General features: G+C 42.4%; 1 protein-coding gene across 4 annotated transcripts in view; it reads left to right on the forward strand.

Moving 5' to 3' along the window:
• The window catches only part of AHI1 (Abelson helper integration site 1), a 261,125-nt gene that overhangs the window by 84,628 nt on the left and 162,203 nt on the right, over positions 1-14,294 (forward strand). For all 4 annotated transcript variants that reach the window (XM_038772630.1, XM_038772621.1, XM_038772639.1 and 1 more), the window contains exon 18: positions 907-1,100. In XM_038772630.1, the coding sequence (XP_038628558.1) occupies positions 907-1,100 (194 nt within the window). The remainder of the gene's footprint in view (positions 1-906; positions 1,101-14,294) is intronic.

Below are 14,294 nucleotides of genomic sequence, written 5' to 3' on the forward strand. Positions count from 1 at the left end.
ATAACTTTAAAATTTAGGCACCATCATCAATATTTGTTGAGCACCTATATGCAGAGTCATGTAGTAAGCACTGCAGTGTTGTCTCCTTTTAAATACATTCAATGAAGTAGTAGTAGCAGTATTTATTTTCTTCAGAGCACTGAGTTAAGCACTGAAAAAAATAGATACGTGGGAATTAACACGGACCCTGTCTCTCGAGTGTCTTCGAATCTAGGAAGGAGTTATGTTTTGTCGTTTAAATTGGAAACTGGCGATTTTTGCTGTGTAATTGAAATGGTTTTCTAGAATCACTTGGGGATGGGTGATTCAAAAAGAAACTCTGATATTGTTGTTCTCACACTTGCACAGCATTAGTTATTCAGCAGGAAATTTAACCGACTCTAGGGTCAGCATTTTTCAAATGCATTGTTGATATAGTGTAAATTGCACCGTGGACATGCTGAAAAGATGACAAAAATATCACTATCCTGGCTATTTTTAGGGAAACATGATAAGAAAGATGAGTGGGAGCTATTGCAGCATTTCATTACCAATAAGCTACTGAGCAGAATCATTCTTGGCCGTCTCCTGCCCATCATCATTAAGTAAAAGCTACTGGTTTTAGACTCTAGTGATGTAGATTGGAGGTGTGATTCAGGGAAAACGATTTTGTAGAGTTAACAGAAAGTATATAGTGTTGTTACGCTTGCACTCACATTTCTAATTTCTGTTTTGAGCATCTGTGCTTTGTGAGCACTTTTTCACAAGGTTCATTCAAGTGGTACGGCTAATTGAAGTTTTTGACAAAGCACATTAGGTGCCTTGGCATTCTGCTCTTCAGTGGTGCCCTTCCTTGTCATATGAACAGAATATTAGGTCTTCAAATGGAAAAATTCAAACTGATTGACATATTAACATTTTCTCTAGTTGCACAGCGGGAGGCTGAAATGGTAAAAGATTACAGTGGATCACTTGCGTCAACTGGAGCACATGGAAATGCACAAATTCTTAGTAATTCTGCAGTGCAAGATCCGACCGTATCTCCAGCAGACCAGTTTGCCAGTGCTGCCAGAAGGTCTATGAGAATGCAGAAAGTGAAACACAAACTCGAATCTGTCACGGTATGTTGAGTTTTTATATATTGTCAGGAAATTGAGAAATTCTTCTTGGAAAGGCCTAAAGCCTTTGAAAAACGCAAGTGCTTATCATAAAATAGCTGTTCATTCAGGCAGGCATTCAGTGGTATTTATGGAGTACTTACTGTATTAAGTTCTGGGGTGAGTAGAATACAATAGAGTTGATAGACACAATCCCTACCCACAAGGATCTTACAGAGTAAATGGGGAGACAAGTAACCATAAATTACAGCTAGGGGAAATACAGAGTGTAAAGATATGTACATGAGTATTGTGGGTCTGAGGGTGGGGTGATTATCTAGTTCTTAGAGGGTGGGTTGGATACTATTCTTTTTATTTTGTTAATGATGTGCATTTAGCTTTAATTCTATTTGTTCTGATGACTTTGACACCTGTCTGCATGTTTTGTTTGGTTGTCTGTCTCCCCCTTCTAGACTGTGAGCCCGCTGTTGGGTAGGGACTGTCTCTATGTGTTGCCGACGTGTGCTTCCCAAGCGCTTAGTACAGTGCTCTGCACAAGTAAGCACTCAATAAATGCGATTGAATGAAGGATTGAATATCAAGTGCAAGTGGAGGGCGAGTGGGAAAAATGGTGACTCTAGACTAAGCTTGTTGTGGGCTGGGAATGTTTCTGTTATATTGTTCTCTTCCAAGTGCTTAGTTCAGTGCTCTGCACACAGTAATACGATTGACTGACTGACTTATTGAGCTTAGGTTGGGAATGCCTCTTGGAGGAGATGTGATTTTAGGGGGGCTTTGAAGGTGGAGATGGTGGTTTGTCAGATATGAAGGGGGAAGAAATTCCAGGCCAGAAGGAGGATGTGAACAAGAGGTTGGGGCAAAGTTACTTAAAGGTAAAAGCCCTCTTAGATTTTGAAAAAAAAATAATATTAAATATAGAGAAGTTAACAAAAATCGTCATTTGCAGTAATCTTCACTTTGCATAAGGATAGTCAATAAATACTTTTTATCATCATCCCTGTCCTTTTATGGGGTTGACAATCAAAGTGAATGCGAACTCAGGAGAATTAGAGGAAGGGCAGCTTAGCCCTAAAGACCTATAGATAATAAAATTTCTTGCTGCCAGGTCCTGGAAACTCAGATTTAACATTTGTTAATGAAGGTACCTTAGATGATGATGATGATGATGATAATAATAATAATAATAATAATAATAATAATAATAATAATAATAATAATAATAAAATTTATTAAGCACTTACTACGTGCAAAGCACTGTTCTAAGCGCTGGAGAGGTTAGTCTTAATACCCATTTTACAGATGAGGTAACTGAGGCCCAAAGAAGTTAAGTGACTTGCCCAAAGACACACAGCTGACAAGTGGCGGAGCTGGGATTTGAACCCACGACCTCTGACTCCAAAGCCCAGGCTCGTTTCCACTGAGCCACGCTGCTTCTCATATCTCAGTAAGCTGATCTTACTGAGTCTCTAAAGCGTTACCTTTGGTATACAGCAAGTTTTAATATTCATTCCTAAGAGACTGACAAAGAGGAGAGTCTGAAGGTTCTGGCACTCAGAAAAATCACAAGTGATCTGACTTTCATATTATAACTATGGTATCCATTAAGCGCTTATTTTAGGCCAAGGGCTGGAACAGAAACAAGATAATCAGCTCCAACATCGTTCAAGCTGTAGTTTGGAGAAAACCCGAGTTTCTGCCTGGACATGGGGTTGTCCAAGCTCAAGCTAGAAGAAACTCTGCCACCTGATTCCACTCCTGGATGACTCAAGGGTCCCCATCAAATACACCAGATTAGTGATTAGTTCATTCAAGGGAACTCTGAACAACAAACTCACCAAAGCAATCCAAAATCCTTAGAGTAGCCCTAGCCCAGATTCCCTCCCCTAGTTCTTCCTCTTCCCTTCAATCAATGGTATTTATTGAATGCTTACTATGAGCAGAGCACTGCACTAAGCTCTTGGTAGAGTACAATAAAATGGAATTAGCAGACACATTCCCTGTCCAGTTTAAAGGGAGCTAATGATTTAGTGTTTTATGATTATCACTTCCCCTAAAATCTGCCGTCATTTAGTACCCTTACCATTTTGGTAGGCAAACTTGCTTTTCTCAACATTTTAATACTTGAAAGTTGAAATAAATCAGTGTTTTATTTTTGTGGCTTTTCTAAACTAACTTAAATTTATATTAAACAGAAATATGGGCCCAATTATTTTACATATGACTCAAAGTAAAGGAAATCAGAGGAAAAAAAATCTCATGTTGTTTTAAGGAAAAGCCTTCTGAAACTATGCAAATATATGGAAGTAACCCAAATAAAAGACTTTTTTTACAGCTAAAGACAGTCTATCCTTTCCAAAAATGAGTACCTTATTTGTTTCAAGACCAAGTAGAGAACTGTGTAAATCTTCCACAAACACTCATTACTTAGAATGACAAATGTTTGCCTAGTCTCCTGCTCTACAAAGTCAGTCTAATAAAATGAATACACATGACTAATTCTTAGAAGTTTATGAAATAATTTTAAAAAATCCTGATTAAAATGTCTTCCTATTTATTTATGATAATGGGTGCTTAGATACTTAGAGAGTAGATGATTCAGGGACACTACTGTATTTTGCTCTGTCCATTTTACTTTTGTAGCTTTCAGATGTCAAATACTTTCTCAGTTAGGTTGTCTACTTGGCCCACAGATTCACTTTGACTCAGAACCTATTAACCAATATTCAACTGCAATCAAATGTTTTAGGTTAGAAAGGACTATGACTGCCGTACAACCCATTGCCAACCGTTGGCACATTTTGGTCACTGCTAACCAAGCGCTCAATAAATACGATTGATGATAATGATGATGATGATGCTAAGCGGTTTAGATCAGTTCTCTCTTTCCAGCTGAAGTGTACAGGATTCCCTCCATAACTGGTCCCTATTGACACTGGTCTCTTGATTAAGGCTTAATGCTTACCTTCTCATTGTTGTGGCTGCTGCCGGCAAAAGATGTATGTGTTCTCTTTAGCTCAGAGAGCGTCAGGATGATCCCAAAACCTTGTGGTTTCCCTGTATAAGCAAGTGAGAAGATTACCCAGACTTCGAACGTGTCTTAGATTGTGTTTGTGTCTATGAATGCAAGTGCATTATAGGCAGGGAACATGTCCACTAATTCTGCTATATCGTGCTGTCTCGCATGCTTAGTTCAATGCCCGTGTTAGCCCACAATAAATACCATTGATTGATTGATTGAATGCTTTAAAAAATGCACCGTAGGACAGTAGAGACAGAATTAGCTGGGTGGGAGTGGTGTTTATTTGTAAAGCATGAGAGAACTAAGTAGAAAAATGCAGTGGAGATTCAAGCTTACAGTACCTATTAATTAGATCTAGAGAAGGAAATTACTGGCGCTAATTTAAAATCATCTCCATTGAGAATAAACTGTAATTTAGCAATCATTGAACTTTTGAGAACTGATAAAAAATGCTGTTATCCCAAAAGAAGATAGAAGATCAGTACTACCCTTATGCACTAATAATAATAATAATAATAATGGCATTTATTAAGTGCTTACTATGTGCAAAGCACTGTTCTAAGTGCTGGGGAGGTTACAAGGTGATCAGGTTGTCCCACAGGGGGCTCACAGTCTTAATCCCCATTTTACCATGAGGTAACTGAGGCCCAGAGAAGTTAAGTGACTTGCCCAAAGTCACACAGCTGACAATTGGCAGAGCCGGGATTCAGAGTTAAAATGAGAAGGGGAAAATGGCTCTGCAATCAGCTCCATTCCGCATCCTCTTATAAATAGGAAGAAGCAAAGAGCAACAACAGCAGACACAGAAGCTCACAGCCCTTGTAATCTGGCTTGTAATCACAGTCAAAGGAGATATGACTTTCTCTATGATGTCGTGCTTTAGTCATTCACTCTGCAACCTCCCTAATACTTGTAGTTGTAGGGTTTATTGAGCTCTTACCATGCTGGTTGGACATTTGGTCAGATTTGACACCATCCCTGTCCCGTACAGAGTTGGCAGTCAGAGAGGTAGAGAGAACAGGTATAGTATCGCCGTATTAATGATGAGAAGACTAAGTCCTAGAGAAATTAAGAGACTTGCCTCACGTCACACAGTAGGCCAGGTTCAGAACTGGGATTAGAACCCAGATCTCCCAACTCCCAGGCCATGTTCGTACCGCTGGGTTGTGTGGCCTCCCTCAAGTCCTTAAGAATGCTTCCTCTTAATTGTCTCTGCCCATGTGAGTTTGACCCACTTCATTTAAATCGATTCAACTTCACAGGCATTCCATCAGGCTGCCGCATGACTCCCATGAAAAGCGTTGGGATGGAAAATATTACTTGGCAGGATATAACAAATTGGGTTTGGGGGCACTTCTTACCATTAAAAATGATGAAGAGATAGTATTCTTTTCACACTTCCCAGATCACCCCTCACTAAAACTAAATTTTGCTAGGTACATTTAAAGGATTCTAGAGCAGTTATTAAATTCTGTGATGCTAAGTGTTTGATTATGTTTCATTACAAGATGGCTGCTCCTAAAGTGGAGAAGCATAAAGACTGTAGGGTCTTTTTGTTTGCTTATTTGTTTTTCCCCATACTTGCCATGGGAACTGGAAGGTAGAAGTGAGAAAACCCACCACTAGCATTTGGGAGCCTCTGACATTTCCATGGGGGTGGAGTAGGAACTTCCCTTGTTCTTATTTGAGAAATGCAAATGTAGCATTGAGAATTTTTGTGGCCCCACAGTGCACATTCCTGGGTTTTGTCCGCACGTCTTATGAAACGCACACCTCATTAATACATATTGATTGCTTTTTACTTTTGGTGCCTTCTATTTTTTCACTGTTTTCTGATTCGGTAAACTTTAGAGGAAGAAAAGAAAATATAGGTTTGGGAGGTGAGAGTTTTCATCCAATCTTCCTTTTCTGGGAAAACTGCCTTCTGGAACCAATCACTACTCAGTACTTCACTGGCCAGGTCTATATAGAGCAAACCTAATGGAAGATCAAAAAATACCCAAGAATGCATCTGCATCTAACTTGCTGTAATGACAATGCACAGATCAACCAGCAAACATTAAGAGGATTTGAAACTACAGCATAACCACACAAATAAGGCACACTAAAATCCAGCCCCTTCTAAACTCAAGTACCCATAAATCCAGTTTACAAACAGAAATTAGGCTAAAATTAGCTTGGCTTTTGCCTAATTTGACTGCAAAAGACACATTGTCAACTTGTGTCAGCCAATCTTTGGAAGGGCCCCAGATGATCCAAATGCCACACATAAAGGAAACTGGAAAGTATCTCGAGGGCCTCACTTGAGTAGACCCAGGAGTCTACTGTATTAGACTGTACTGTACTGTCCAGTACTACTGTACTGTATTAGCACCTGCTCCCAATTACTTGCATTCATTCATTCAATCATACTTATTGAGCACTTACTGTGGGCAGAGCACTGTACTAAACACCTGGAAAGTACAATTCAGCAATAAATAGGGACAATCCCTACCCAACAACGGGCTTCTTAGGGCAACCTCCAACAAGGTGAGATTGGGCCGTAATTTACAGATTACTTCACACAACTTAATGCCATTGTTACAATGGTGAAGATGATGATATGTTTGTTTACTAGTGACAGAGCACTGTAATATGTGCTGTCTGTTGTATTTATTGAGCGCTTACTGTGTGCAAAGCAATCTACTAAGTGCTTGGGAAAGTACATTATAACAATAAACAGATACACTCCCTGCTCACAGTGAGCTTACCATCTAGAGGAGGAGATAGATATTAATATAAATAAATAAATTACAGATATGTATGTAAGTGCTATGGGGCTGGTAAGGGGGATGAATAAAGAGAGTGAGTTGGGGAGACACAGAAGGGAATAAGAGAAGAGGAAAGGAAGGCTGTCAGGGAAGGCCTCTTGGAGGAGATATGCCCTCAATAAGGCTTTAAACGGGGCAGGTCCTGGGGGTGGCGGGGAGGTAAGTGTCTGCCAGATATGAGGAAGGTGGTTGTTCCAGGCTAGATGCAGGACGTGGGGGAGAGGTTGACGGTGAGGTAGATGAGATCGAGGTAAAGTGAGGCTAGCATTCGAGGAGCAAATTGTGCAGGCTGGGTTGTGGTAGGAAAGCAGCTGAGAAGAAGCTGAAAAAATATCAATTCAGATATGAGCCCTGACGCACAGGAGCTCATAGCTTAATGGTGTTGGGGGAAAGGAAAGAAATAAAGGAATAAATACAGCACAAAATACTTCAATCAATCAATCAATCATTCATATTTATTGAACATTTGTGAGCACTGATGTAAGCACTTGGGATAGTATAGTACAATAGAGTAAGTAGGCATTATCCCTGCCCACAAGTGAGAGACAGACATTAAATTACAGATGGATATATGCATGGATGCTGTGGGGGTGGGATGAAAACAAGAAAGACATATTTCATTACTGAGGGAGTAGTCCTCAGGCTCCTCCTCATCATTCCTGACAGGTATTCCTTGGTCTTACTATCACAGACTTCCCAATATGCTCAAAGTGAAGGTAGGCTTCTTCCTGTCTTGCCCCTGTGGGATTGGGGGATAGGGATTCTCCCTGGCTAAGGTGGGCTGGGGAAGACGTATCAACTGCAAACCCCAGTGCAAAATAGAGGGGTTTATGGCTAGAGCCTTAGCTATTACTACCCTAGTTACATTCCCTTCAGCGATGGCAGAGATAGGTTAAAAACATAATTTTCTATGGGAAAATGTGTGTTCTTTAGACACAGGCCCTGTCCAAAACTGGGCATAACTTTGTAAAATTATGCAAGCAAAAGGGTTGTCCTTGTCCTCTGATAGTTTCTCTTTTAAATGAAAATAACTGTCTTGAGCAATTATTTTTCAAGGAACTAAAAATCACTTTCATATTTTATCTGATGTGTCCTTAAAATATCTCTGTGTGGTAGAAGTAGGTGGTGTTTTCCCATTTTGAGATGAGACGATTCTAGGCACAGAAACATTGATTACTTGCCCATGGTATCACAGGAAATAACTGTAAGCATGAGGAATAGAATCCTCTTGAGTTCCAGCATATAACTTTCTTCCCTTTCAGTTTTTTATAGTATTTTTCACTAGGCTTTGCAACTTATCTCTCAAATAGAAGTTGATTCTCTACATCACCAGTAACTCAAAACCAAAAATCAGAAACTTTACCAGCCACCAGTGTGACTGTAGAAAACTTTTGCTCTTGGGAGAGTACAATACAGTACAGTTGGTAGACATGATCCACTCATTCATTCAATTGTATTTATTGAGCACTTAGTATGTACAAAACACTGTAGTAAGGGCTTCGAAGAGTAAAATACAATAATAAACAGACACATTCCCTGCCCACAGTGATCTTACAGCCTACTGGGAGAGATAGATATTAATAGAAATAAATAAAATTACAGATATGTGCTGTGGAACTGGGAGCCGGGATGAATAAAGGGAGCAAGTCAGGATGACACAGGAGGGGGAGAAGAGGAAATGAGGGCTTAGGAAAGGATTCTTGGAGGAGATATGCCTCCAATAAGGCTTTGAAGAGGGGAGAGTAATTGTCTGTCAGATAAGAGGAGGGAGGGTGTTCCAGGCCAGAGGCAGGATGTGGGGGAGAGGTCGGTGGTGAGATAGACGAGCTCAAGGTACAGTGAGAAGGTTAGCATTAGAGGAGTGAAGTGTATGGGCTGGGTTGTAGTAAGAGAGTATGGAGGTGTGGTAGGAGGCAGCAAGGTGATCGAGTGCTTTAAAGCCAATGATGAGAAGTTTTTGTTTGATGCAGTGGTGGATGGGCAATCACTGGAGTTTCTTGAGGAATGTGGAAACATGGTCTGAATGTTTTTGTAGAAAAATGATCTGGGCAGCAGAGGGAAATATGACTGGAGTGGGGAGAGACGGGAGGCAGAGAGATCAGCAAGGAGGCTGATACAGTCATCAAGGTGGGATAGGATAAGCTTGGATTAACGTGGTAGCAGTTTGGATGGAGAGGAAAGGAGGGATTTTCAGCAATGTTGTGAAGGTGGAACTGACAGGATTTAGTGATGGATTGAATATGTGAGTTGAATGAGAGAGAGGAATCAAGGATAACATCAAGGTTATGGGCTTGTGTGATAGGTTGAATGGTGGTGCCTTCTGCAGTGATGGAAGCTTACAAGGAGCTTACAGTCTAAGTTTGTGGATGGACATTAAAATGCAGATAGGGGAAATGGCAGATAAGGATATATGCCTAACTTCTGTGGGGCTGAGGCTGTGGTATGTATCAAACCCAAGTGCATAGGCCTCGCAGAAGGGAGAGTGAATAGGGTCAGGAAATGAAAATTTAGTCAGGGAAGATTTCCTGGAAGTGATATGATTTCAGGACGTCTTTGAAGATAGAAGTGTTCTGTCAGATGGGACGGGGTAGAAAGTTCCAGGCCAGAGGGAGGATGTAGGCAAGGGGTCACAGCAAGAGATTAGCTCAAGGTACAGTATGTAGGTTGGCTTGAAAGGCGTGAAGTGTGTGGGATAACTTATAGTAGGAAATGAGTAAGGTATGGTGCGAGTGGGAGAGCTGATTGTGTGCCTTGAAGTCAATTCTGTATGAGGATTTGGGTGGGTGCTTTTTCAGCCATAGCAGCACCCATGAAGACATTTCACCAATAGAGGTGCCATCTTTGAATATGGGGACACCTCTAAATATGTATATGCAATCTTTTGTCTTTTGAGAGTATTCATGATTAAACTGGCTTTGATTCAGTGTCTATGCTTCACTGCCTCAGAAGATCAATTTGCATATTAATACATTAATTTTACCTAGACATGTACGTTCTGGATTTCTACGTTTGTTTTCATGTGATACTCTTGGAAGCTATTCGAGTTTACAGTGTAATATTGTGCAAATACTGCTTATAGCAAGTAGCTAAATTAAATTAAATGCATGTAGAATAATATTCCTTGTCTTTTGAATTACACTCCCGTGAAATAGCAAAGAAGTGATTTGCATAGTTAAAATTAAGCCTTTATTTTACAAGGAGCGTGGTCGGGTTCTATGCTGTATCATGAGACTTCATTTTCCAATTATTTCCTGCTTCTGTTTGTGTTCTAGTTATGAGTGTGTTGCTAAAAGTCTACATTCTCTCAGACAACAGTGTAGAAGCGGGGTCATCTAGTGGATACAGAACAGGCCTGGGTGTCCAAAGGACCTGCGTCTAATCCTGGCTTCCACATTTGTCTGCTGTGTGACCTTGGGCACGACACTTAACTTCTCTGTGCTTTTGTTCCCTCACCTGTAAAATGGGGATTAAGACAGTGAGCTCCATGGGGGACATGGACTGTCAAACCTGATTAGCTTGTATCTATCCTAGCGCTTAGTAATAATAATAATAATAATGATGGCATTTATTAAGCGCTTACTATGTGCAAAGCACTGTTCTAAGCGCTGGGAGGGATACAAGGTGATCAAGTTGTCCCACGTGGGGCTCACAGTCTTAATCCCCATTTTACAGATGAGGTAACTGAGGCCCAGAGAAGTGAAGTGACTTGCTCAAAGTCACACAGCTGACAAGGGGTGGAACCGGGATTTGAACCCATGACCTCTGACTCCAAAGCCCGGGCTCTTTCCACTGAGCCATGCTGCTTCTCTAAGTACAGTGCCTGGCACATGGTAAGCGCTTAACAAATGCCATAAATAAGAAAATGTAGAACGAATGACTCATTACTTAGAGTTACTGCCTGAAGACGTCAGGCTGAGAAGCAGCGTGGCTCAGTGGAAAGAGCACGGGCTTTGGAGTCAGAGGTCATGGGTTCGAATCCCGGCTCCACCAATTATCAGCTGTGTGACTTTGGGCAAGTCACTTAACTTCTCTGTGCCTCAGCGACCTCATCTGTAAAATGGGGATTAAGACTGTGAGCCCCACGTGGGACAACCTGATCACCTTGTAACCTCCCCAGTGCTTAGAACAATGCATTGCACATAGTAAGCGCTTAATAAATGCCATAAAAAAAAGAGAAGTACTGTGAAATATTTCCAGGGTGTTGGAGCGGTATTTGTCTCCCCCAGACTTCAAGGTGATCTCAGCTCTTCGGGGCTGGAGACAACTAGAGAACTGGAGGGGAGGAGAAATGGGAAATCATCATCATCATCATCAATCGTATTTATTGAGCGCTTACTATGTGCAGTGCACTGTACTAAGCGCTTGGGAAGTACAAATTGGCAAGATCTAGAGACAGTCCCTACCCAACAGTGGGCTCACAGTGTAAAAGGGGGAGACAGAGAACAAAACCAAACATACTAACAAAATAAAATAAATAGAATAGATATGTACAAATAAAATAAATAGAGTAAAAAATATGTACAAACATATATACATATATACAGGTGCTGTGGGGAAGGGAAGGAGGTAAGATGGGGGGAATGGAGAGGGGGACGAGGGGGAGAGGAAGGAAGGGGCTCCGTCTGGGAAGGCCTCCTGGAGGAGATGAGCTCTCAGCAGGGCCTTGAAGGGAGGAAGAGAGCTAGCTTGGCGGATGGGCAGAGGGAGGGCGTTCCAGGCCCGGGGGATGACGTGGGCTGGGGGTCAATGGCGGGACAGGCGAGAGCGAGGTACGGTGAGGAGATCAGCGGTGGAGGAGTGGAGGGTGCGGGGTGGGCTGTAGAAGGAGAGAAGGGAGGTGAGGTAAGAGGGGGTGAGGTGATGGAGAGCCTTGAAGCCCAGGGTGAGGAGTTTCTGCCTGATGCGCAGATTGATTGGTAGCCACTGGAGATTTTTGAGGAGGACCAGAGGGCCCCGCACTGGCATATAATAATAATAATAATAATAATGGCATTTATTAAGCGCTTACTATGTGCAAAGCACTGTTCTAAGCGCATATGAAACAGCAGTAACCAAAAACCTCCCAGCCTAAGGCAGTACTACCACTGGTTCTGCTCTGCGGCCAGCCCTCCCCACAGCCCTCCCTAAGCCCAAATCTAGGATCCCCACATGGAGGCAGTGGTGTTTTGGGCCTGGAGGAGGCAAACAAGGAGCCGAGGCAAAAAGCTAGCCGGCTCTGCAGGGGCCAGGCGGGATATGTTTCACTCTAGCCCAGAAGGAAGCCAGTTGGAGGCTGGAGTGGTTTATGGTGGCCGAGGACCAGAGCCACCTCACCCCCCAGGACTAGGGTCCCTGCCGAAGACCCCTCATCCACACTCATGGCTCTTAAGACCACCCCAGACTGGACCGGGATTTCCCCCCAGTTCCTACGCCTCCAGAGCTCTGTCTCAACGGGACCCAAAGACTTGCAGGCCTTCAGGACAGCACTGCTGTTTTCAGCATAATAACACCGTGGAGCTTTTCTGGGCTCGCTTTATGTATGTCCACGGAATACTGCGATGCCCAGAATCCCTCGCTTTGTTGTGATATCCAGGATCCCTCGCTTTGTTACGATACCTAGAATTCCTCGCTCTGCTTTCGGCTCGTGCGCCGTATATTTCTAACTGTGCCGCACTTATGTAGGCCTTAGATAAGCCTTTGGCAAGCGGCCACATTTGTCCGGTTCTGGATAAAAGCCCGCCCCATACCTGTTGTGGTGTGGATGCTCCATCATCATCATCAATCGTATTTATTGAGTGCTTACTGTGTGCAGAGCACTGTACTAAGCGCTTGGGAAGTACAAGTTGACAACATGTCCCATGGAAGGGGACTGTCAATCAATCAATCGTATTTATTGAGCGCTTACTGTGTGCAGAGCACTGTACTAAGCACCAAGACCTCAACCAGCCGCCGCATAAAGGTGATGTGAACCCCATTGCAAAGGCTCCTCTCTCTTTCTTCGGTCTCGCCGAATCCAGAATGAATCTGCTTGGAGCTAAGCTCCTGCGTTACACTTTAATAGAGGGGATGAGGAGCATTTCCATCGTGGCTTCTAGCTTCGGTAAAGTGGTTTATCCTGTTCCCAGCATGTGTTCTCTAAGGGACATTTTCTTGGACACTTTTTGTTTAAGTCTGTGTATGTATTTCGGAGTACCTGGTTGTCACTCATAGGTTGCCTTCTTTAAATATGGATGCATAGAGAAGCAGCATGGCTCAGTGGAAAGAGCCCGGGCTTTGGAGTCAGAGGTCATGGGTTCAAATCCCACATCTGCCAATTGTCAGCCGTGTGACTTTGGGCAAGGCACTTCACTTCTCTAGGCCTCAGTTACCTCATCTGGAAAATGGGGATTAAGACTGTGAGCCCCCCGTGGGACAACCTGATCACCTTGTAACCTCCCCAGTGCTTAGAACAGTGCTTTGCACATAGTAAGTGCTTAATAAATGCCATTATTATTATTATTATTATTATTATTATTATATGCATTGGATTCTTGTGGCTCTAGCAGTTTCTTGACTCTTAGACTGCTTTTACTCTTAATCTTCCGTTTTAGAGGGAGAGTTCGAAAAGTAGCTCAAGGGCTCAGAGATCTCAAACCATACCCAGGTTTTTGGACTACCATTAAGGTTTCATACCTTGCTAGCAGACAGGAAAAAAATAAACCATTATATTTTTTACAGTAAGAAAATTGGGAAGTGAATAATTCCAAGTGTGAGTTTACAACCAGGAAACAGCATGGCTTAGTGGATAGAGCACAGGCCTGGAAGTCAGAAGGACCTGGGTTCTAATCCTGACTCTGCCACTTTCATTCATTCATTCAGTCATATTTATTGAGTGCTTACTGTGTGCAGAGCACTGTACTAAGTGCTTGGGAAGTACAAGTTGGCAACATATCGAGACGGTCCCTACCCAACAGCGGGATCACAGTCTAGAAGGAGGAGACAGACAGCAAAACAAAACATGTGGACACTTGTCGGCTGTGTGACCTTAGGCAAGTCACTCAACCTCTCTGTGCTGCAATTACCTCACCTGTAAAAGGGTGATTAAGACTGTGAGCCCTATGCAGAATAGGGACTGTGATTAACCCAAATGCCTTGTTTCCACCCTAGTGCTTAGTACAGTGCTTGGCACATAGTAATTGCTTAACAAATACCAGTTACAGTACATTCATTCAGTTGTATTTATTGAGCTCTTACTATGTGCAGAGCACTGTAAGTTGTTAGAACAATTGCTGAGAAGCAGCGTGGCTCAGTGGAAAGAGCATGGGCTTGGGAACCAGAGGTCATGGGTTCTAATCCTGACTCCACCACTTGTCAGCTGTGTAACTTTGGGCAAGTCACTTAATTTCTCTG

The sequence above is a fragment of the Tachyglossus aculeatus genome, chromosome 2 (genome assembly GCF_015852505.1).
Source record: "Tachyglossus aculeatus isolate mTacAcu1 chromosome 2, mTacAcu1.pri, whole genome shotgun sequence".
Classification (NCBI taxonomy): domain Eukaryota; kingdom Metazoa; phylum Chordata; class Mammalia; order Monotremata; family Tachyglossidae; genus Tachyglossus; species Tachyglossus aculeatus.